We start from the raw sequence: 25,838 nt of genomic DNA on the forward strand, positions 1-25,838 counted from the left end.
TTAATGCAGTTATTTCTGGTTTTGTCTATCCAAACTAAAAGCGACACCCCTTCAAAGCAGAGGACCATATCTTAATTGTCTTTGTAATCCTAGCACTAATCACAGGGCTAATATAGGACAAGTACTTATTACATTTTTGTTGAAAAAAGAGCACAAAAAAGATTATTTTATAGAATTCAAATGTCATGTTACTGTTGACACTACTGCCCGAGAAAGAATTTTGACCAAGAAAGAATTTGGCAAGTAATAATCCCAATTTATCTTAACATTTCCAAACAAGGTAACACAAAATGTCAGTAAAAAGTAAACCTAAATGTTTACATGCTAATCTGAACTTAAGTTGTGTAAATTTAAGATTATTTCCTTCTCTTTTTATTAACAGCTTTGAGATATAATTCATATACCATACAATTCACTCATTTAAAGTGTTGAACTCGGTGGTTTTAGTATATACACAGCCTTATACATCCAAGTACTATCAAATTTTATTTTCATCACCACAAAAAGATACTCCAAAACGATTAGTTGTCGATCCACATTTACCCCTCACAGCCCAGCCCTTAACAACTAGTAATATACTTTGTTTCTACATATTTACCTATTCTGGATATTTTACATAAATCACATAATACATGACCTTTTGTGACTGGCTTCTTTCACTGAGCATAGTATTTCTTTTCTTTTTTTTTTTAAGAGTTTATTTATTTGCTAAAGAGAGAGATAGAGAACAAGCAGGGGGGAGCAAGAGGCAGAGGGAGAAGCAGGCTCCCCAGTGCGCAGGGAGCCTGATGTGGGTCTCGATCCCACTGGGATCATGACCCGAGCCAAAGGCAGACGCTTTACTGACTGAGCCACCCAGGTGTCCCTCACTGAGCATAATATTTCAAGATTTATCTATGCTGCAGCATATATCAGTATGCCATTCCTTTTTATGGCTGAATAATATTCCATTATATGGACACATCATATTTTGTTTATCCATTCATCAGTTGATGGACATGTGGGTTGTTTCCACATTTCGGCTGTTATGAATAATGCTTCTACAAACATTCAAGCATAGGTTTTTGTGCGGACACATGTTTTCAATTCTCTTGAGTATAAACCTAAGAGTGGACCCACTGGGTCATATGCTAACTCTATATTTAACATTTTGAGGACCTACCAAACTGTTTTCCAAAGCATCAAGACCACTTCACATTCCTACTATCAATGTATGAGGATTTGGTTCTAATTTCTCCACACCCTCACCAATACTTTAATTATATACTCTTTTATTTTAGCCATTCTAGTATGTGAAGTGGTATCTCACTGTGATTTTAAATTACATTTCCCTAGTAACTAATAACATGAGGCATATTTTCATGGGTGTTAACTCCTAACTCATACTGTGACTGTATTTGGAGTTAGGGCCTTTAAGGAAATGTTAAGATTAAATGAAGTCCTAAAGGTGGGGCACTTATCCACCAGGATTGATGTCTTCATAAGAAGAGGAAGAGATGTGGGAGATGTCTCTCTTTCTCTCAGCATGCACAGAAAAAAGGCCATGTGAGGACATAGTGAGAAGGCAACCAACTACAAGGCAGGAAGTAGTCTCAACAGAAACCAACCCTGACGGAACTTTGAACTTGAACTTCTAGCCTCCAGAATGGTAAGAAAATTAATTTCTGTTGTTTAAGCCACTCAATCTGTAGTATTTTATTATAGCAGCCTTAGCAAACTAGCAGAATGCACTTATTGGTCATCTCTGTATTTTCTTTGGAAAAATGTCTATTCAAATATTTTGTCCATTTTTTAAATGGGTTAGTTGTCTTTTATTGTTGAATTATAAGAATTCTTTATATATTCTAGATACAAGTCCCAAATCAGACATATGATTTGCAAATATTTTCTCCTACTCCATCATTGTCTTTTCACTTGTTAGTTTCCTTCAAAACACAAAATTTTTAAATTTGATGATGTCCAATTTATTCACTTTTTCTTTGGATCTCCTGCTTTGGGGGGTCACATGTAAGAAACCACTGTCTAATCCAAAGTTACACAGATTTATACTTATGTTTTGTTCTAAGAGTTTTATAGTTTTAGCTCTTACATTTAGGTCTGTGGTCCATTTTTTACTTCATATTTCTTTTTTTTTTTTTTAAAGATTTTATTTATTTATTCATGAGAGACAGAGAGAGAGAGAGGCAGAGGCAGAGGGAGAAGCAGGCTCCCCGCGGAGCAGGGAGCCCGATGCGGGACTCAATCCCAGGACCCTGGGATCATGACCTGAGCCAAAGGCAGACGCTCAACCGACTGAGCCACCCAGGCATCCCTTTTACTTCATATTTCTATATGGTGTATAGCTGGGGTCCAATTTTATTCTTTGCATGTTGATAACTAGCTGACTCAGCACCATTTTCTTTTCATTGCAGCTTTATTTATTTATTCATTAGAGGTATAACTGACATATAACATTAGATTAGTTTAAGGTGTACAACATAATGATTAGACGTTCGTATGAATATACATTTTATTGCGCTGCATAGATATAGCGTTTTTACAAATTGAAGGTTTGTGGCAACCACGTGGTGAGCAATGCTATTGATGCCATTTTTCCAACAGCATTTGCTCACTTCCTATCTCTCTATCACATTTTGGTAATTCTCACAGTTTTCACACATTATATTTGTTATGATGATCTGTGATCAGTGATCTTTGTTTTTGTTTGTTTTTTGTTGTGATCAGTGATCTTTGATATTATTACTGCAATCGACTTGGGGAGCCACACCCATGTAAGACAGAGAACTTGATCTATAAATGTGTATGTTTGGACTGCTGCAAAGACCAGAAGTTTGCCATCTTTACCATCTTTCTCCCTCTCCTCCAGCCTCCCTATTCCCTGAGACGCAACAATATTGAAATTAGGCCAATTAATTACCCTACAATGGCCTCTAAGTGTTCAGGTGAAAGGAAGAGTCACACATCTCTCACTTTAAATCAAAAGCTAGAAATAATTCACCTTAGTGAGGAAGGCATGTCAAAAGCTTATATAGGCTGAAAACTAGGCCCCTTTTACCAGTTAGCCAAATTGTGAATGCAAAGGAAAAGGTCTTGAAGGAAATTAAAAGTGTTACTCCAGTGAAAACATGAATGATAAGAAAGTGAAACAGTCTTATTCCTGAGATGGAGAAAGTTTGAGTGATCTGGATAGAAAATAAACCAGCCATAACATTCCCTTAAGCTGAAGCCTAATCCTGAGCAAAGCCCTGATTCTCTTCAATTCTGTAAAGGCTGAGATGAGGAAGTTACAGAAAAAAAGTCTGGAGCTAGCAGAGGTTAGTTCATGAGGTTTAAGGAAAGAAGCCGTCTCCATGACATCAAAGTGCAAGGTGAAGCTGCAGGTACTCCGTAGAAGCTGCAGCCAGTGATCCAGAAGATCTTGGTTAAGATCATTAATGAAGGTGGCTACACGAAACAACAGTGTTTTAATATAGACAAACAGCCTTCTATTGGAAGAAGATGCTATCCAGACTTTTCACAGCTAGAGACGAGCAGTCAATGCCCAGCTTCAAAGCTTTTAAGGACAGGCTGACTGTCTTGTTAAGGGCTACTGCAGCTGGTGACTTTAAGTTGAAGCCAATGTCATTGACCATTCTGAAAATCCTAGGGCTCTGCTAAATCTACTCTGCCTATGCACTATAAAAGGAACAACAAAGCCTGGATGACTGCATATCTGTTCACAACATGGCTGATTGAGTATTTTAAGCCCACTGATGAAACCTGCTCAGAAAAAAAAAATTCCTTTAGAAATATTATTGCATTGACAGTGCATATGGTCACCCAAGAGCTCTGATGGAGATGTACAATGAGACAACCGCTGTTTTCGTGCCTAATACAACATCCATTCCGCAGCCCATGGATCAAGGAATAATTTTGACTTTCAAATCTTTTAATTTAAAAATACATTTTTGGGAGCATCTGGGTGGCTCAGTTGGTTAAGTGTCCGACTCTTGATTTCAGCTCAGGTCATGAATTCAGGGTGGTGAGATCGAGCCCCGAGTCAGGCACCCCGCCACAGGGAGTCTATTTGGATTCCCTCTCTCCCTCTGCCCCTGTGTCCCCTCACCCTACACTCTCTCCCTCTCTAAAATAAATAAATCTTTAAAAATAAATAAATAGGGGTGACTGGGTGGCTCAGTTGGTTAAGTGACTGCCTTTGGCTAAGGTCGGGGTCCCAGGGTCCTCGGACTGAGCCCCACATCAGGCTCTCTGCTCAGCGGGGAGCCTGCTTCTCCCTCTGCCTCTCCCCCTGCTTGTGCTCTCTGTCAGATAAATAAATAAAATCTTTAAAAAACATGTAAATAAATAAATAAATAAGGTAAAAATACATTTTTGTAAGGCTGTATCTACCATAGATAGTGATTCTTCCAATGGAATTCAGCAAACTGAAAACCTTTGGGAAAGGATTTGCCATTCTAGATGGCATTAAGAACATTCATGATTCATGGGAAGAGGTCAAAATAGCAATAGTATCAGGAGTGTGGAGGAAGTTGATTCGAACCCTCACGGATGACTTTGAGGGGCTAAGGATTTCAGTGGAGGAAGTCATTGCAGATGTGCTGGAAACAGCAAGAGAACCAGCATTAGAATGGAGCCTAAAGATGTAACTGCAATGCTGCAAACTCATGATCAAACTTGAATGGATGAGGAGTTGTTTCTTATAGATGAGCAAGGAAAGTGGCTTCTTGAGAAGGAATCTACTCCTGGTGAAGATGCTATGGAGATTGTTGAAATGACAACAAAGGATTTAGAAATTACATAAATTTGGTTGCTAGAGCAGAGGCAGATTTTGAAAAGACTAATTCCAATTGTGAAAGAAGTTCTACTGTGGGTAAAATGTTATCAAATAGCATTGCATGCCACAGAGAAACCATTCATGAAAGGAAGAGTCAATCAATGCAGCAAAGGTGCATTCTAATTTCTGTCTTAAGAAATCACCAAAGGGACGCCTGGGTGGCTCAGTCAGTTAAGCATCTGCCTTTGGCTCAGGTCATGATACCAGGGTCCTGTGATCGAGTCCTGCACCATATCAGGCTCCTTGCTTGGCGGGGAGCCTGCTTCTCCCTCTGCCTGCTGCTCCCCCTGCTTGTGTGTTCTCTCTCTGACAAAAAAATAAATAAATAAATAAATAAATAAATAATCTTTAAAAAAAAAAAGGGGGGGGGAGAAATTGCCACAGCCACCCCAAGCTTCAGCAACCACCACCCTGATCAGCCAGCAGCCATCAACACTAATGTGGGCAACAAAAGATTACAACTCGCAGAAAGCTCAGATTATAGTTAGCATGTTTTAGCAATAAAGTATTTAAAGTATAATTGCACATTTAATAGACTACAGTATTGTGTAAACATAACTTTTATACACACTGGGAAACCAAAACTTCATCTGACTTGCCTTATTACAGTGGTCTGGAACCGAACCTACAATATCTGCAAGGTATGCCTGTATGTATTGTCAGCATCATTTATTAAAAAGACTGTTCTTTCCCCACTGAACTGTGTTGGACCCTTGTCAAAAACCAAATGACCTTAAATGCAAAGGCTTATTCTCAAACTCTCAACCCTGTCCCATCAATATACATGCCCATCTTATGTCAGTAATATACTGTCTTGATACTGTAGCTTTATCGTAAATTCTGAAATTAGGAAGTGTGAGTCCTCCAATTTTTTTTTTTTCTTTTTAAAACTGTTTTGGCTATTCTGGGTCACATGAATTTCCACATGAACTATAGAATTAGGTTGCCAATTTCTGTAAAAAAGGCACTAGGGTTTTGATATGGATTGCATTAAATTTGATTAGTTTGGGGAAAACTGCCATGTTATATGCTGAATTATGTCCTCCAAAAAGATATGTTGAAATCCTAATCCCCAATACCTCTGAATGTGACCATATTTAGAAACAGGGTCTTTGCAGATGTAATCAAGTTAAAAGGAAGTCATGCTGGATTAGGATGGACCCTAAATCCAATGAGTGGTGTCCTCATAAGAAGGTCATATGAAATCAGCTTTGGTCATTTTCTATGTAAAAGATTTTAGAATTCCATGAGCTCAATTAACTTCTTTCTATGTTTTCTCAGGGTTCTTTCCTCATGGATGGTTAAGCTACAAATATTGACTTGACCAAAACAAAATAGTGGAGTTAGGGGATTGTTTATGTGGCTCTCAGTCTCAAATGATTTTCTACAACTGGCTGAGGATGACCAATCAGAGACTGATTTGAATGCATTTGAAAATAAAATCTGTACCCAGAAAAAAAAAAAAGGAGGTCATGTGAAGACACCGGGACACACAGAGTCACAGAGGAGAAGGTCATGTGAAGACAGAGGCAGAGAAATGACTGATGCATCTGTAAGCCAAGGAACACCAAGGATCGCCAACAACCAGCAGAAGTTAGGAGAAGCATAGAACAGATTCTCCCTCAGAGCCTCCACAAGGAACCAATCTCACCAACACCTTGACTTTGGACTTATAGCCTTCCAAAACTGTGAAAGAATAAAGTGCTGTTGTTTAAGCCACCCAGTCTGTGGCAATTTGTTATGGCAACCCTAGGATACTAAAACACCATCTGAACAATATCAGATCTTCTGATCCATAAACATGAGATGTCTTTCCATTTATTTAGGTCTTCCTCAATTTCCTTCAACAATGTTTTGTAGTTTGCAGTGTACAAGTCTTGCACTTTTTTTTTTTTTTTAAGTAATCTCTACAGGGGCACCTGGGTGGCTCAGTTGGTGAAGCATCTGCCTTAAGGCTCGGTCATGATCCCAGAGTCCCGGGATTGAGCTCCATATCAGGCTCCCTGGTCAGCAGGGAGTCTGCTTCTCCCTCTGCCTCTCACCTGGCTCATGCTCTCTCTCTCTCAAATAAATAAAATCTTAAAAAAAAAAAAAAAAAGTCTCTATATCCAATATGCGGCTTGAACTCAGCACCAAAAGATCAAGAGTCACATGCTCTACTAACTGAGCCACCCAGGCTCCCCAAGTCTTGAACTTCTTGGGCTAAACCGATTCTTAAGTATATTTTTTTGTGATGCTACTATAAATGAAACTGTTTTCTTAATTTCATTTTCAAATTGCTCATTGCTAGTCTACAAAAATACAATTGACTTTTCTACATTGATCTTGTATCCTGCAACTTTGCTGAACTCACTTATTAGTTCTAATAGTTTTTTGTGAATTCCTTAGGTTTTTCTATATACAAGATCATGTCACCTGTGAATGAAGATGGTTTAACTCCTTCTTTTCTCTTACTTCCTCCTTTTATTTCTTTTTCTTGCCTAATTGTCCTGGCTAGACCCTCTAGAACAATGTTGAATAAAAGTGGGGGCAGACATTTTTATTTTGCTCCTGTTCTTAAGGGAAAAGCATTCAGTCTCTCACCAACTGGGTATGATGTTAGCTGTGGGTTTTCATAGACGCCCTTTACCGGGCTGAAGAAGTTCCTTTCTGTTACTACTTTATTTAGTGTTTTTATCATGAAAGGGAGTTGGATTTGGCAAATGTTTTTCCCCATCTTTTGGTATGATCACATGTATCCTTAAGATCTGAACACAGTTAGAGCTAATTCTACACTCTGGTAAACAACTTAATGTTAATTGTTCTCATTATCTATATATAATTCCTCCCCTAAAGAACCTCAACGACTTAGTTTCTTTATGTATATGTCAGTAATAAAGCTTTGACAATTATTCAATCGTCTTTTTTTTTAAATACTGCTTTTTCTTTAAATAGAAAGAAAAAGCAGCTTTTTCTTTAAAATAGAAAGAAAAAGCTGCTTTTTCTTTAAAATACAACCGTATCAGTAAATTGAATATATTTTAGTCCTTAACAGCAAACAAATAAAAGGCTCCAAGAAACTTGCAACCTAGAGGTAAAATAAATCACCATTTTCATATATAACAGGAGACCTAAACAGAAAAATAGCATATGCATACACCAGGGAGAGTGGAATATGAGAGAAGGTTCCTAAAACACATAAACTCAGTATTTATAGGATGCAGAGGAGTTAATCCAGACAAAGAAGGAGAAAAAGATATTGCACATAGAGGAAATTGTATGTGCAAAGGTACAGAGTGAGGAAATGTATGCAATTCTATGTTACTAATAAGGACTGGTATATGTTGGGGCGCCTGGGTGGCTCAGTCGGTTAAGCGTCTGCCTTCGGCTCAGGTCATGATCCCAGGGTTCTGGGATCGAGCCCCGCATCGGGCTCCCTGCTCGGCCGGGAGCCTGCTTCTCCCTCTCCCTCTGCCCCCACATTCCCCCACTTGTGATCTCTCTCTCTCTAATAAATAAAATCTTTAAAAGAAAAAGAAAAAAAAAAAAGGATTGGTATATGCACACGTCTGTGGCAAGAAAAAGCTATGTTACCAAGAGATGACTCTCTAGAGACACCGGCCAGCGTTCCAATTTTATTCTTCTCATTCAGGGTAAACTGATACAGTCCATTGTGAACAAAGAACTTTTCAGCTATATTTAATCTAATACTGATACAATGTATTCTGCTCCAGCAGGAAAAAAAAAAGTACACAGAATATTGTGTCATAAATATATTCATATAAATTCACATACATACCACACACACACTCCTTTTCATTTGTTCCATTCCACTTTACCAACATATTCTGGATTTTTATCTACTAATAGCCAGCTTTAAGGAGTATTTGATTACAGCACATTATTTGCTTTCTCGAAGGCTCTTTCCTCTATATACTAACTTTATTTGCCATTACTAAAAATTAAGAAATATTACCAACCTATTGCCACTTGGATACTGTACTACAATGTCATGATCTTCATCAATGCCACAAACAGTTCCAGTTGTAGTTAAAGTTTCAAACATGCCATCAGTCCATCCTCCATGACCGTGCTGCAAAGACTGTACAATTTCTAGGTCAAGATCTATATTTACCAGGTCACCAATCTGCAATCCACCAGGATTCCTGTTGCCATTTTGTTCACCTGTAATTACAGAGGGAGTTGACAAAGGAAAAGGAAAACCACAACAGCATCAGGCAACTGCATTATTTTTAAATAAAAACAAGCTCTAGATATTTTAATCTTAACTTAATCTTAAAATGTTTTGAGACTATACTGTAAGTACCAGATTCTGGAGCTAGAGAACATCAAAAATAAGAAAGAAAACAATCACAAGACTCACAAATTGAAATAATGTGATGATTTATAACAACTGAACAAGAGCAGAATCTATTAGACTATGCAACCCTTTATCAAAGTACAAAGTTCTGGGTTTTGAAAATATTCATTTTTCTGCCTGGATGACTTGTTGACTAACCCTGCAATAACTACACTACAATTACACAGTTATTGAGGCTCAATAACTAACTACAGCCACAATAACTAGCTAGAGAATATGAAAGAGAACCTTGAAATTATTTTCTTCTCTGAACTACTTAGTACTATTTTTTACCAAATGGCCCTTGTGATTTTTTTCTTAAGGAACATTTTTAAATATTTAAAAGCCCATTCCCTAGATTATTTTCAAAGCTAGTTCTGGGACAAAGGATTCATGATCATAAAACACCATGATGATGGATCCAAAATATGTATGTTGATTCTACACTTTTCCTATGAAGGCAAGACACAAAACAAGGAAGTTTCTGAGAGCAAGAAAAAGGGATGATCTTGTCAAAAATATAAGTATTTCTTCTACATTCTCCTTTAAAAAAAAAAAAAAGGGTATGCTGTAAGAAAACAGCACTTTTTGGCCAAAAGGGAAATAAAATTATTTAAAAAGAGGAACACAGAGTTCATATGAAAAGGTAAGCATTCAGAGACTAAAGCCTTAATTAGAAGAATGTGGTAAATATTTACTGTGGCAGCAATAAAGAATCTATAATATGAAGATAATTTTTTCTTATCCTTTTTTATTTTAATGACACATGAAAAATTATATTTATTATATAACCTTAATGTTCTATTTTTGTATTTAGAAGGCAATTTTACAAAAATTCTAAGGAATTTATAAGCATTAAATTGTCAGAATCTATCATCAATATGTAAGAGATACTGAAAGTCTAACAAAATTTTTCAACATGTTTATAACTAAAAGACAAAGGTTTCAAATATATTATGACATATAAATGGTGTATCAATTCTCAAGACATGACAACTTTTTGAGAGTCTAAATAAATAAAAAAGAACACATACTTTAAAAACCAAAATAAGGGGTGCCTGGGTGGCTCACTCATTAAGCATCTGCTTTCGGCATGATCCCAGGGTCCTGGGATTGAGCCCCGCATTGGGCTCCCTGCTCAGCCGGAAGCCTGCTTCTCCCTCTCCCACTCCCCCTGCTTGTGTTCCCTCTCTCGCTGTCTCTCTCTCTGTCAAATAAATTTTTTTTAAAAATCTAAAAATAAATAAGTAAAAATAAAATAAAATGGATGACCAGTGAGAAAATAATTTTCAAAAAAATTATAATAAAATAAAACCCAAAAAGTATCTCCTTAAATAACTTTTTTAAAACCCAATTTAAACATTTTCTGATTCCATGAACTCTGACACACTATTTAGTAATTTTCACTAGTCTGCTGACTCACCTAGCACAGGGCAGTGATCTCTGTAGAAAGAACCTCCTTTGGCATCCTGGACACACTTGAGATCAGACTAAGAAGAAAAGAAACCAGAAAAATCACGCTTGAAAACTTCAAGTATAGCTCAGTACCTAAAATAGGCAAAAATGTTCATTCAGAACATACCCTCAGCAAAAGTTAAGAATAGCTCTAAGTTAACAATCACACTAAACACTGCTTTCAAAAGCACCCATCAAAAATTAAAAGACTGATCTTCAGATAGGTCATACTCATTTACTTTTAGCTTCCCTTGAAAGTTCAAAATTAAAATGCCTCGATCTTTACCATTAAAATATTTTCAAAAACACATGACCACAACAAATACCTAGTGTTTAAAATGTACATAACATATTCCATTTTAAAGATACTTCTACAAAAAAAAAAAAAAAAAAGAGCACAATTCATTTGTTCTTTTCAATCAATTTTATGACATACACAAGGCAGGTATTAACTAAGTTAATAAAGAAAATTATCCAAAACCAAACAGCCAGAAAATAGAAAAGGATAGGACCTAATCCAGTCTTCCGGTTCCTTAGCCAGTTAATTTTCCTATTTATGTAAACTTTAGTCCTTACTTCATAACTTGGTTAACTCAAGTTCCTTTCCACTTAGTTTTTATAAGAAAACAAATTAAGTATCTGAATGGGGAGGCAGTTGTGATATAATTAAAAGTATAGAAAATGTGAACTTAGAAGAGCAAACTTGGGAGTTACTATAAAAATTTAGATTTACTTAAAAGTGCCTAATAGTATATAGGGGATCGGTATATACTTACTGTATTAAGGAAAGGAGCTCCTTTACAGACAGACACACACATACACACACACACACACATAAACACACACAATTCAACTCTCTTTTTTATAGCCTCCTTTGCCACTACAGCATCACATTTAGCTCAGTCCTAGCCAAAGAGACACAGGGGTCAAATTGTTTTAATGTGATACTTTAACCCAGCAATTCCACTTCTAGGAATCTATCCTAAAAAAATACACCCATAGGGTGCCTGGGTGGCTCAGTTGGTTAAGCGACTGCCTTCGGCTCAGGTCATGATGCTGGAGTCCCGGGATCAAGTCCCGCATCGGGCTCCCTGCTCGGCAGGGAGTCTGCCTCTCCCTCTGACCCTCTTCTCTCTCAGTCTCTCTCTCTCAAATAAATAAATAAAATCTTTAAAAAAAAAAAAAATACACCCATAAACGTGCAAAGATACATGTACAAGGATGCTTACTGAAACAATGCTTGCAACAATTAAAAAAAACAAACAAACCCAGATACCATCAACAGAAACCTTATTAAATAAATAATGGCATAACCATAGAGAGGAGTACTACTCAGCCATCAAAAACGATCAATCTATATATGTACACCACTCATTAAATACCTCTGCACATATAACTTCTAAGGCTTCACCTGAAGCAAGTTAATAATCAGAATCCCCAAAAAATCCACAATTTAAAAACAGGAGGAGGCATAAAAATACTAATGAAGGGGTGCCTGGGTGGCTCAGTCGTTAAGCATCTGCCTTCGGCTCAGGTCATGATTCCAGGGTCCTGGGATCGAGCCCCACATAGGGCTCCCCGCTCTGCGGGAAGCCTGCTTCTCCCTCTTCTACTCCCCCTGCTTGTGTTCCCTCTCTTGCTGTGTCTCTCTCTGTCAAATAAATAAATAAAAAAAAAAAAAAAAAAAAAAAAAATACTAATGAAAAACTGATAACTAATGCTATATACTAGTATTAAAATTGGCAAATCAAGTATTTGTTTAGATTCACATTGTTGGCTTTTTAATTTATCCCATATAAACTTATTCCATATAAATGGAATAAATTAAAAGCAAGGGGACAGTGGGATATTTTCTCTCCTCCTACCAAGGGGCATAAAACAGTTGGGATAAAACAAAATTTAAAGAATTCTTTCAAGGAGGAATATATTCAAGATGGAAAAGATGTAAAAGGCATTAATATTTTGGCATTAATATTTAGTTGTACTCCATAAATTAAATAGCTGAGGTCAACATTTGAACAGTGACCCATGAAATGCAGAAATATAGGGCAATCCATTGAATAAACCACCATTATTTTCCTAAGCACGTAATTTAAGTGTTTTTAGGTCAATCATTTTTTTTCCACCAATTTTACTTATTTTTTTAAATTAACATATAATGTATTACTTGTTTCAGGGGTACAGGTCTGTGATTCATCAGTCTTACACAACACCCAGTGCTCACCACAACACATACCCTCCCCAACGTCCATCACCCAGCCACCTCATCCCCCTACCCACCTCCCCTCCAGCAACCGTCTGTTTCCTAAGATTAAGAATCTCTTATGGTTTGTCTCCCTCTCCAGTTTCGTTGTTTTATTTTTCCTTCACTTCCCCTATGATCCTCTGCCTTGTTTCTTAAATTCTGCATATCAGTGAGATCATACGATAATTGTCTTTCTCTGATTGACTTATTTCGCTTAGCATAATACCCTCTAGTTCCATCCACGTCGTTGCAAATGGCAAGATTTCATTTTTTGATGGCTGCGTAATATTCCATTGTATATATATGTGTGTGTGTGTGTGTGTGTGTATATATGTGTGTGTCACATCTTCTTTATCCATTCATCTGTCGATGAACATCTGGGCTCTTTCCATAGTTTGGCTATTGTGGACATTGCTGCTATAAACACTGGGGTTCAGGTGCCCCTTCGGATCACTACATTTGTATCTTTGGGGTAAATACCCAGTAGTACAATTGCTGGGTCATAGGGTAGCTCTGTTTTCAACTTTTTGAGGAACCTCCATACTGTTTTCCAGAGTGGCTGCACCAGCTTGCATTCCCAAGATCAAACATTTTCTTTTCTTTTTTTTTTTTTCTTAATTTTTTTATTGTTATGTTAATCCCCATACATTACATCATTAGTTTTAGATATAGTGTTCCATGATTCATTGTTTGTGCATAACACCCAGTGCTCCATGCAGAATGTGCCCTCCTCAATACCCATCTCCAGGCTAACCCATCCTCCCACCCCCCTCCCCTCTAGAACCCTCAGTTTGTTTTACAGAGTCCATCGTCTCTCATGGTTCTTCTCCCCCTCCGATTTCCCCCCTTCATTCTTCCCCTCCTGCTACATTCTTCTTCTTCTTTTTTTCTTTCTTAACATATATTGCATTACTTGTTTCAGAGATACAGATCTGAGATTCAACAGTCTTGCACAATTCACAGTGCTTACCAGAACACATACCCTCCCCAGTGTCCCTCACCCAGTCACCCCATCCCTCCCACCCCAAGGATCAAACATTTTCAATTACCAACACTACTCTTTAAAAATAGAAGGGAAAAAAATCTCCTTAAAAACAACTTTAACACCTACTATAATTTATACTTTTATTAGCTACCAGAGCTAGAATATGAATATCCTATAAAAACCTCATTATAATACTATACTCTGTGCCCATGCTGAGGAGCAGCCTTACAGATGATTCTAGAACTTTTTGATAGATTTTAGTAAATAAGCCCCTAACTCAGATTTATAAGGGGATCAGCTCTACACAATCAACATACAGTAAGCTACCCAAATATTAACTGAGGACAAAATCATATTTACTATTAAATAGCTTAAGCAAATGTACTAAAAATGTAAAGTTTATTACATCCTCACTTTTCAGATTTTCTTCCTACAGCAAATTCATGATTCAGATGGCTGTATTCTGATAAAATATGACAAAAGAAAAAAAAAGGAATACAATAAGAGCTACTTTTATTTCCCTTCTTTCATCTATCCAATATTTTTATCTTTGTGATTCTTACTACTCACCATGCCCTCAAAGCCAACTCTGTAAAGGTTCTTAGCACCATTATCCCAGAGAACATATGCTGCACTATGTGGGCTTGATGCACTCCAGTCCTGGATTTCTGTTACCTAAGAGAATTGTCAGAGAAAACAATGTTTTAAAAGGGGAGGGGAGAGGGTAGTTCTCTTAATTATATTTAAAATCTCACATATCATTTCAGCTATCATCCTCTTTAACAGGACCATAAAAAATATTTACATAAGTCACTTCTAACATATAACGCAATTATAACTAGAGACATATTTCCAGAATTATAAGATAATTTCTAAAATCATTACAGAAATTTTGAATTGGGGGACTTAGTGATTACAGTAATAGATTACCAGAAAATACATAACAATACAAAATTTTATATTTTGATTCCTAAAGGGTTCCCTTTAAGAACAGTGTATTATTTTAAACCCATTATTCATTACAAAATTGAAAATCTTTGACTAGATACCCAGAATGATTCAAGATAAATATGCTCTCTGGTGAGCTAAAAGCTGAGAAGCACAAGGCTCATTGCCAATGTTTAAGGAAGACGAGCTGACGTTGCTCCTCCAGCACTATATCCTTCAGCTGCCCCAAAAGGCAAGCCATCTAAGCTAAAACACTATGCCTACAATGGAAACCCAGACACAATCTCTAGGCCCCACATCCAACAGGCTGATTCATAAGCTCTTTTGACATTAAAAAAAAAAAAACCACCACCACCAACTGGGGTTGCTACTGCTTAAGGGCCAAGAATCGACTGCATAAAAATAATACAAAATGAGCATTGAAATGGGTATTCTCAAGTAAACCAGTCTATAGCTAAGAATGGGGAGCTGCACATGTGCAACTCATTACTTTTCTCCATCCTGACACATATAATCGCCACCCTTTACAGTTACTTAGAATGCCAGGCTGATGTTAAATATAATTTTTAAAGCATGACCTTAAAATATAATTTTAAAGCATAACCTATTGAAAAAAAGATATATAATAACTCTTCCTTGTTTTTACCCTGTACTAAAAAAAAATCATTTTGTAAGCTATGTGTTTTGATGCTTTTGTAAAGATAAAAAGGCTTTAAGATTTAATCAAACATTTGAGAAATATTTTAAATTGTTATTATATAAGTCTACTTATTTTTAATTTTGAAATAAATCATACATTATAAAAAATATAACATATATAAACTTTAAAGAATAAAAAACGAAATGAATACCAGCCTATGAAAAAGAACATCACCAGTACTTTTCAAGTCCACTGTGTGCCTCCCATCAAGCCCATTCTCCTGGCCTCCCAACAGAGGTAACTACCACCTTGAATTTACAGTCCATCACTGCACTGCTTTACTTTATGATCTGCACAACTAACCACTGTATAACATTATAAAGCAACAACTTCTAACACTCTAAAGTGAAATATGCGATCTTTAGTAAAACATTCCTTCTGATTATAAAACATTCTATTTCGTTTGTTTTAAAAACGCAATGCTAGGGGGGCACCTGGGTGGCTTAGTCGGTTAGGCATCTGCCTTCAGCTCAGGTCGTGATTCCAGGGTCCTGGGATCAAACCTGCCACTTCCCCTACTTGTGCTATCTCTCTCTCCCTCTCTCTAATAAATAAATAAAATCTTATAAAAATAAAAAGAATACACTACACATTTCCATGGTGTCTTTGCATCATGTCTGCCAAATACTACACTTGACATGTTTATTTTTGTGTATGAACTTTGTTATCACCATGCAAATCATGGGACATGTTGGCATGTGGTAGGCCAAAGACTGTCAGTGCTGCAAGCTCAGCCTGGGCTGGTATGTACCCTTAATATAGCTCATATTGGCCATTTAGTTGAGCACATGCCGTAATGGCAGTGGGGTGAGAATTCTGAGCGTCACACACAGGTTAAAAAAAAAATAGGTAAGAAAAGAAGACACTACACACATTTATGTGGGTTAACCAGGGAATTGGGATACAGCAGCCTGCACTGAAGGGAAAAAGGGACTTTTTCTTCACACGTTCTTCATATACACACTCGGGCAAAAATAAAAGTCAGATAATAAAAATCACATTTAATCTCAAACATGTTCTTAAATAGACTTATTATATTAAATTCCCTTACTCAGTCACATGTACAAGCTGGTTTCATTTATTTTTCCTCATTATGTTCTTAAAATGCAACACGGATTAAATCGTAACAAACCAAAAATGTAATTCTGATGACTCAAAGCTTCAAAAATGCCTACTTACTATGCCTCCAAAAAGTGCCAAAATAACAGAAACTCAGAAAGTTCCATTTATGATGTGGCTTCAGACTTCAAAACGTACCTTCAAAAGCTGATGAAAAAATAATTTCCAACCCTCTGACCATATAATTATGAGGAAGAATAAAAAGTTAAAAAAAAATTTAGAATGAAAATATTAAAAATGTACTTCTCGGGGCGCCTGGGTGGCTCAGTCATTGGGTGTCTGCCTTCGGCTCAGGTCATGATCCCAGGGTCCTGGGATCGAGCCCCGCATCGGGCTCCCTGCTCAGCAGGAGGCCTGCTTCTCCCTCTCCCACACCCCCTGCTTGTGTTCCCTCTCTCCCCCCTGTGTCTCTCTCTGTCAAGTAAATAAATAAAATCTTAAAAAAATAAAAAAATAAAAAAATAAAAATGTACTTCTCACGCACTTTCAAAAGAAGCTATTAGAAGTGTACTCTACCAAAAGAAAAGTGCAAGCTAAGTAAGATGATATAATAGGATACAGAAAACATGAGATCCAGCCAAGAAAGAGGCAAAGGCATCCATCAAAGGGAGCTTCCAGGATGACTGCTGGGCACCAGGTATCAAGGGTGTTCTGTCTAAATTACAGCCATGTGATTCACAGGCCAGATGTGCTGAAGACTATCATCAAAATCCCCACTGCCACTGTACCATTTTATTGACCTGAGGACACTTTGCCCATGTGTCCCTGACCCAAATTCTCAATTGTACTTGGCTTGTTTAGACGAAGTAATAATGAAGTTCCTACTCTTCCCTCCACCCCCATTCCCTGCCACCTAGATCAGCTGAGGTCTCTCATTTCACACCACAAAATGTTCTGCTTTGACCTACTCCTAAAACTTTGAGGTGGACCATTGTAAGCTTGGAAGCAAAAAACACATAGTAACTCATCCCCTCTAACCATATTCCTGGCCAAGGCCCACCACCTGGCCCATACTTCTGCCCTGCCTGAAGTCCTGTGTGAAGCCCTGTTTCCCAGGACCTTGCCCACTGACTACCCCAGGATTCTTGTCAACTCCCAGGGAAGCAAGACAGGTTAGCCACAGACTATCCAGTTTATATTGTCCTGGGAACTTTAATCTAAAAGTGGCAATTCTACTCTATCCTTACAATAACTAAATTTGTGCTTGCTACTAGTCTTTTCAAAAATGAAATCCTAAATGTTGTGGGACACAGCTCTGTCCTATAACAATAAAGAAAAACAATGGAATAAGGACAGCAAAAATCCATTATCTTGGGGGGGCTTACAACCGTGAAAGGCTAAAAAGTAGCCTTTTAAAGGTACTCATAACATTCTATTCTTTAACTGTATAGTGGGAACAAAAGTGTTCATTTTACTACTATCCTTTACACTTTCACATATTTTATACATTCTTCTGTACAATACAGAACTGCTATGTTTGTGGAAGTTGTTCACTCTACAAGCGGGCTCACTAAGGAGGAAAGCAGGGCTGACATCCAGCCCACACTCTACTTCCCAAGACCTATGCGCTGGGGCAAGACTGTTTCTACCCCCACCCACAAAAGGGTGCCTTCTCTTTGCAACGGGCTTGCCAAGCATGCCCCATAGCACTCCATCCATCTAGAGGTGGCGCCTTTTCCAAATTCACACTGCTCTATTTTTCTTTTCAAAGCAGTGCTCCTCAAATTTTGATGTGCATATAAATGACCTAGGGAATCTTGTTATAATGAAGACCCTGATTTAGAAGGACTAGAAGAAAGGGGACCTATTACATTTCTAACCAGCTGTCAGGTAACACCTATGCTGCTGGTCCACAGCCCATACTACAGTCACAGAATTTAGATTTATATTTTTTGTCTATCAAATCTAATTAGAATATAGGTTTCAGGAGAGTAGGAACTTTGTCTCTTTTGTCCACTGTCATATCCCTGATGTTTGGAAGAGAACCTTGAATATATTAAGTGTTCAACAAATATTTACCAAATTTAAAAAAAAAAAGTTCACTTCCTTAGTAAAAATCAAAGTACTTAAAATATAATGGCTAAAACACATATGTCTGACTTCCAAACATTAAAATTACACCTTATTATTTAAAATGAAATCAATATAACAATACTCAAATAAAAATTTAGAAAACATGTATTAGGGAAAAAAAGAAAATACGTATTTGAAAAAAAATTTAAAAATTTTAAATTCAAAAGAATCTATACTAAGTTACCCCAATATCTCTGGCTATCCTCCCCAATTTTTTTTTTAAGATTTTATTTATTTATTTGAGAGAGACAGAGATAGCAAGAGAGAGCACAAGGAAGAGGGAGAAGCAGGCTCCCCACTGGGCAAGGAGCCCGATGTGGGGCTCGATCCAGGACCCTGGATCATGACCTGAGCCAAAGGCAGACGCCCACCCAGGCGCCACTACCCCCCCCCCCCCCCCGCCCAATTAAACAAGCTATACAAAATTCCCTTCAGAATAACTGCTATAATTGACTCCTGGACAATTACCTGAGAAAGGTAACAGAGTTAAGTAGACTAGATAACAAAAGTAGATGCCTATTACCCCCCACCAGAAACAGGCCTTCAAGGGAATTAAATATAAAACAAGTAAATTCAAATGAAATGTTAGTAATAAGAAAGTCATAAGCATGATATACTGCTTAGGGAGGACTGACCCAAAAAGGATGCTCAGAATGCATTCTTGGCAAGAAAATGGCAATATGAAGCCAAAAAGTAGAAAGGTAAAATCTACCCAACAACCTTCTCAATGAATATCAATATTTACAACAGAGTAGGAACAGTTTTTATTCTTCCAGAAAAAAAAGAAATAAAGATTTTAAATATTGTTACTGGTATAAGAAAAAATGGACCAAGAAATTCAGTTATAATAAAAATCTTCTGAACATACAATATTCTAGAATAACATGATGAATTAATAAAAAAAAAAAATGTCACCTTTCCCCTTCGTCCATTTCCTCCATCCTGATCTTCCCACTGCCAGTCCACTCCTCGTACCACTCTGGCACCTGCAAAGATCCCTCTGGCTGTAATCTTCTTAGATTTTCTACGAGACTCTAGCAGAACCCTAAAAATAAAAGTATTTATTTTTAAATTATATAAAAGTGGGTTAAGGGATGCCTGGGTGGCTCAGTCGGTTAAGCGTCTGCCTTCGGCTCAGGTCATGATCCCAGGGTCCTGGGATCGAGTCCCACATCTGACTCCTTGCTCAGCGGGAAGCCTGCTTCTCCCTCTGCCTGCCACTCCCCCTGCTTGTGCTGTCTCTCTCTGACAAATAAATAAATAAAATATTTAAAAAAACAAAAGAAAGTGGGTTAACAGTAATTTATTTATATATGTGTAAATTTTTTTTGAGAGAGTGAGGGTGGTAGGGGGGATGATGATCCCAGCAGGCTCCACACCCAGTACAGAGCCCAATGCCAGGCTTGATCTCACAACCCTGAGCTCAAGACCTGAGCTGAAATCACAGGTTGGATGCCTAACTGACCCAGGAATTTTTTTTTTACGATCTTTTTTTATTCATTTTAGAGAGAAAGCAAGCAAGCACAGGGAGGGGCAGAGGGAGAGGGAGAGAATCTCAAGCAGACTCCTCACTGAGCATGGAGCCTAACCCAGGGCTCAATCCCATAACCCTGAGATCATGACCTAAGCAAAAACCAAGAGTCAGATGCTCAACTGAGCCACCCAGGCACCCCAATTTATTTTTAAAAATAAAATAAAAAAGGTTATTTTTAAAAATATAAAAGATTTTTCTTTGTTCCAGTTAATACCTTAATAGCATGACACATAAATACCTTTACGTTCCACAGGTGGTGATGATGACAGTAGTAGTTAGAAAAATAATAATATCTAATATTTACTGAGCTTTTACTATAAGTAAAGCACTCACAAAAGTATAAAAGTCTATTACACTCCTTAAGAGAAGGTATTGTTATATTTTATTCATTTTACAAATGAGGAAACAGAGTCTCAAAGAGGTAAGTGATTTATCCAGGGTCACAAAAGCTAAATAATAATGGAATGGAATCAACATATGAATCCAATCTAACCACTTCAGAGTATCACTATATCCTTCACCACTTTATAAGTGGCAAACTCAAATCCCTACAACTGCCAGAGAAGTAACATAAATTAAGGCCAAAAAGGTAACACCACAGCAATGACAAATGGCAACAAGCAGCACTTGATCCCAGGCTCAGGAAGACAAGAGGCAGTGGTAGGGACTTTGGTGAATTCAAGACCATGATTTGTCTAAAGGGTACAGATGCTCCTCTGTCAGCCAATTGTTACCATGATCAAATGCCCAGTGCTCACAGTCTTTGGGTATGTGTGTGTGCGCGCGCGCAGAGGTAGGTGTTCAAAAATTCAGAACACAGTATGGGCCAAGTAAAATACATTGGTGTTGACCTAACACTAACTTGTCTCCAAAGTATTCAATACTTACGGAGGACTATGGACCTTGAAAAAAATCTACACTCAACAATCTGGACCAGCTTGGTTCTCCAAGGCCGTCTTTCCCTTATTCTTCTATATCCTTCTCATTCATAAAATCAAAAAGGTTTGGGGTTTTTCCTTTTGTTTTGCTAATTTTACCTCATTATTCTACTCATTTTTAGAATATCTTTATTATACCCTAACTTCAAAAATTGTAAGCAAAAAGACAAGAATAAACAACTTGTTCAAAACTGCTCAGTTAATAAAAGGCAGGACCAGGATTTGAAGTGGCACAGTCTTTTTTTTTTTTTTTTTAAAGATTTTATTTATTTATTTGACAGAGCGAGAGAGAAAGAAAGACAGCACAAGTAGGGGAAGCAGCAGAGGGAGAGGGAGAAGCAGGCTCCCCACCAAGCAGAGAGCCCAACACGGGGCTCGATCCCAGGACCCTGGGTTCATGACCTGAGCAGAAGGCAGACGCTTAACCGACTGAGCCACCCAGGTGTCCCTAAACTGGGACAGTCTTATACCTAAATCCATTCTTCTACTACTCCCGCTGCCTCCCTATGACTGGCTAGATTCTTGCTCCTATACATTATTCCTATCTATCTACAAAAGAAGATTCAATCACCTGAAACTCTGTACCAATTCACAATTAATATTCCTCTCTCTTTGCTAAGACACTTAATACTCTCTACAGTCTAAAACATCACATGATAATCACTACTGGTCAAATAATCCCTTAGCCTATAAATTCTTTAAGAGGAAAAAAAAAAAGAATACTGTGCTTTAAGGGCAACTTAAGGGCTCAGTTGGTTGAGCATCCAACTCTTGATTTCAGCTCAGGTCATGATCTCAAGGTCATGAGTTTGAGCCCCGAGTCAGGCTCCACACTCAGCAGGGAGTCTGCTTGAGATTCTCTCTCTCCCTCTCCCTCTGCCCCTTCCCCTGCTTACTCTCTCCCTCTCTCTCTCGCCAATAAATAAATCTTTAAAAAAAAAAAAAGAATACTGTTTTAGTTATCTTCAAATTTACACAAGCAGAGTAGCTGCTACATAGTCTTAAAAAAGGCCTGTTGATTCAATCAATGGGCCCTAGTGTTCATCTGGTAGCGATTAACAGAACAGAACGCACAGTAAGAAGAAAATAGTAAGCCTCTCTTGGGCCGCCCTTGCTTTTCCAAATATTGAGGAGTGCCAAGTCTCCATGCCAGAGAAAGAACAGCCCAGATTATCTTGAAAAAATACGTACAGCTCCATCTTCACAGAGCTTTTTTCTCACTATATGGCAGGCCTGGTCCACATCTAGGCTATTATCTCCTATGTCCTGGTACTAAGCCAGCTGTCAGAAGCTATTTCCAAATCCTATTTTTAAGGCTGAATAGTATAAAAAATTGAATGCCAACAAGGAATTACAACTGAAGAAAAATTGTTTACCCTACCGCTCACTTCCTGGTGTAGTAATTCTATAAAAGCGATGTCTTAAATGATGTTTATCTCCATGATAACACACAGTGCACAAATCATAATTTGTACATTCTGCACATTTCCATCGAATGCCAATGATTGGTTGCTGGCGGCAGGTATCACACATGGTTCCATCATGCTTGATGCCTATTAAAACAAAGATACATGCTTACATTAACTACAAGTATTATTTACTTGAATACTATTCCCTGGGGGAAAAATAAGAACAGCATTTTACAAAGTAATTCAATAAAGTAGGAAAGAGTATTTCAAATGTACCATATATAGTTTCAAGACAACATGTTTCAAGTATTTTAATCAGTACAAATTATAGACTAAACATTTTCTATCATTTTTTTCTTCATTAGTAACACATCAGCACTTTTTTTGCTGTCATCCACAAACTGAAACTTAGGTTCAATCTAGTGACAGAAAAAAGAATCATTTACTACCAAGTAGATGTTTCAGACTTCAAACACTCAGAATCTTTTGAGGAATTTCAACCTATTCTCTAGGTAAACAATGACTCTAAAAGAAAAAATAAGTTTAGCCTCATGTTATCCTCATGATATCATGGAAACAAACTATCAATTAATTTAAGCATCTATCCCTAAGTATTGACAAACTCCCCACCCCAAACAACAAACTTTAGGAAAGGATTACCAAATCAGTTTCTCAGTGTAAAAGGAAACAATATACTATAGTCAGGATGTTCCTTTGTTTTCCTTACAGAACAAGAAAAAAGAATGGAAAAAGGAAATAAGCATTTGGCAATATGACCTCCACCAAAAATGATGACATGAATGACATAGACAATTAGAACTATAAAAGCGGGGCGCCTGGGTGGCTCAATCAGTTAAGTGTCTGCCTTTGGCTCTGGTCATGGTCACAATCCCATCAGGCTCCCTGCTCAGCGGGGAGCCTGCTTCTCCCTCTTCCTCTGCCCCTCCCCACCCCCCCTCCACTCGTGCCCTCCCTCTCTCTCCTATCTCTCTCTCTCTTTCTCCCGAATAAATAAAATCTTAAAAAAAAAAAACTATAAAAGGTACCACTATAAAATAATGAAAATAACTAACATTTTTGCGTAACAAGATTGGGGATAATGTTCCTTTACTATCCTATTTAGATCACTTGATAAATTAAAACTAGGGGAAAAAAAAGGTTTTTTGAACCATGTGGGACCTGTGAACATCAGTGTCACTACTTTATGGTAATGGATGGTCAAGCCCAATACTGAACTACAAGCAAGGGTTGTATTGCCCATTCAACACTAACACTCCTGGATTTGAGTTCTGGCTTTCACTAGCTATTATTGTGCCCCTGAAAGAGTCATTTTAACTGAAGTATTTATATATAAAATAATAGTATTTATTTCAAGAAAATGGGGGAGCAGAGAAGTAAGGTGGGGTTTAAACGAAACAAGATTGCTTGTGGTGAAGGGGGGTAATAGGGATGTTCATTATATAATTCTCTATTTTGTGAGTTTAGAATTTTCCATAATTAAATAAAAGGAGTCACTTTAGTTCTCAGAACTTCAGTTCCCTTTGGAGGAGGCATTATGTTCTTTAAAGGTAAGGGCTGTTCTGTGGTGCCTGGGTGGCTCAGTCATTAAGCATCTGCCTTCAGCTCAGGTCATGATCCCAGAGTCCTGGGATCGAGCCCTGCACCAGGCTCCCTGCTCAGCAGGAAGCCTGCTTCTCCCTCTCCCACTCCCCCTGTTTGTGTTCCCTCTCTCGCTGTGTCTCTCTCCGTCAAATAAATACATAAAATCTTTAAAAAAAAAAAAAAAGAAAAAGGTAAGGGCTGTTCTAAGAATCAAGTAAGAATGTGCTAAATACCCGAGAACTAGAGCACAAAAGTAGTAAAGTTAATACTAAACTCTAGAAGAACTGATACACTATTGCTGCTTCCTGATAAGGGGGGAAAAAAACCCCTGTATAATTAATTTTCTATATTCAAGTTTAAAATCCCTTAAGGTAACTAGATTCTAAATAAAGAGCCAAACATAAAGATAAACTTGTGCCTGAGCTGAAATGGTAAATAAAAAGGGGATAGGAGAAGAACAGTAAAAGGAAGTTGGGATGCCTAGTGAAGTACAAAAGAACATGACACCCAACACCAAATATGTTTCATGTGCAATCCTTCCACAGTCTCCTGCCACACAAATGCTTGATCGCAGGGACAGGGAAGATGGCAGACATCAGTACCTACTGATTTCATTCAGTAACTATTTTACTGCTACTGTGGGCAGGCCCTCTGCTGCTTTCAAGTGTCATCCCTGGTGTAGTATGGATAACAGAAAGGAAGAAAATTAAAGTGGCTAGAGAAAAGGGGCCAAATTGTAAGAAGTTTACACAACAGTCCAAGTGAAAATAGTGGTACTTTAAGCCAGGATAAAGCTAGTAGAATTGGAGAGAAAACATTCAGGAGAGATTTAGGACTTGGTGGCTATGGGTTAGAAAACAAAAGATGTAGAAAGTAACCAAAGAAAGTATAAATGAGATCATTCAAGAAAAAACAAAGAGATAAGAGATATTTAGGAACAAACAGTATAATAACTGAAAACTAGAACTGCTCTACTTAAAAAAAAGAGCCATTAACCAAAAAAAAAAAAAAAAAAAAAAGCACATACTCAAAATTGCAAGTCCAGGGACACCTGGGTAGCTCAGTCAGCTAAGCATCTGCCTTCAGCTCGGGTCATGATCCCAGGGTCCAGGGATCCAGTCCCTCATCGGGCTCCCTGCTCAGTGTGGAGCCTGCTTCTCCCTCTCCCTCTGCTGCTCCCTCTGTGCTCTCTCGCTCTGACAAATAAATAAAATCTTTAAAAAAAAAATTGCAAGTCCAGGCCTCTTAATAGATACTCATCTAAGACATAAAATGAAAAAGGAATCAGGACAAGTTTCCTAGAAATACTGGATGAATAGACCTTTCAAATGAAGAAAGAAGAAATCTCAGAAGAGCACAGTGTGTATTCAGAGAACCAGGAGCAGCTTCATTTGCTTGGCAGGAATTTGAAATACTGTCAGAGACTTAGAGATAAATTATAGTCACACTGGGAAATAACAAGGTAAGACATGATTTCTGACTTGCAGATTTAAATTGTTGCATTAAATGGTAAAAACAAGAGTATTTGATTAAAGAAACTAGTTCTCTAACTTACTAGCTAGGTAATGTTCAGAATTAATTTAAACTACTACTCTGGGATCAATATTCTCATCTATAAAATGAGAAAATATTTCCTTTCATGTGTGTTATAGGCTGA

General features: G+C 37.6%; 1 protein-coding gene across 2 annotated transcripts in view; it reads right to left on the minus strand.

Moving 5' to 3' along the window:
* Positions 1-25,838, minus strand: part of MIB1 (mindbomb E3 ubiquitin protein ligase 1) — a 129,819-nt gene that overhangs the window by 83,883 nt on the left and 20,098 nt on the right. For both annotated transcript variants that reach the window (XM_032421440.1, XM_032421441.1), the window contains exons 2-6: positions 22,552-22,723; positions 19,614-19,743; positions 14,429-14,533; positions 10,597-10,663; positions 8,794-8,998 (exon numbers count right to left, since the gene is read on the minus strand). In XM_032421440.1, coding sequence (XP_032277331.1) covers positions 8,794-8,998; positions 10,597-10,663; positions 14,429-14,533; positions 19,614-19,743; positions 22,552-22,723 — 679 coding nt within the window. The remainder of the gene's footprint in view (positions 1-8,793; positions 8,999-10,596; positions 10,664-14,428; positions 14,534-19,613; positions 19,744-22,551; positions 22,724-25,838) is intronic.

The sequence above is a fragment of the Phoca vitulina genome, unplaced genomic scaffold, assembly GCF_004348235.1.
Source record: "Phoca vitulina isolate PV1807 unplaced genomic scaffold, GSC_HSeal_1.0 scaffold24, whole genome shotgun sequence".
In the NCBI taxonomy this organism is placed as follows: Eukaryota; Metazoa; Chordata; class Mammalia; order Carnivora; family Phocidae; genus Phoca; species Phoca vitulina.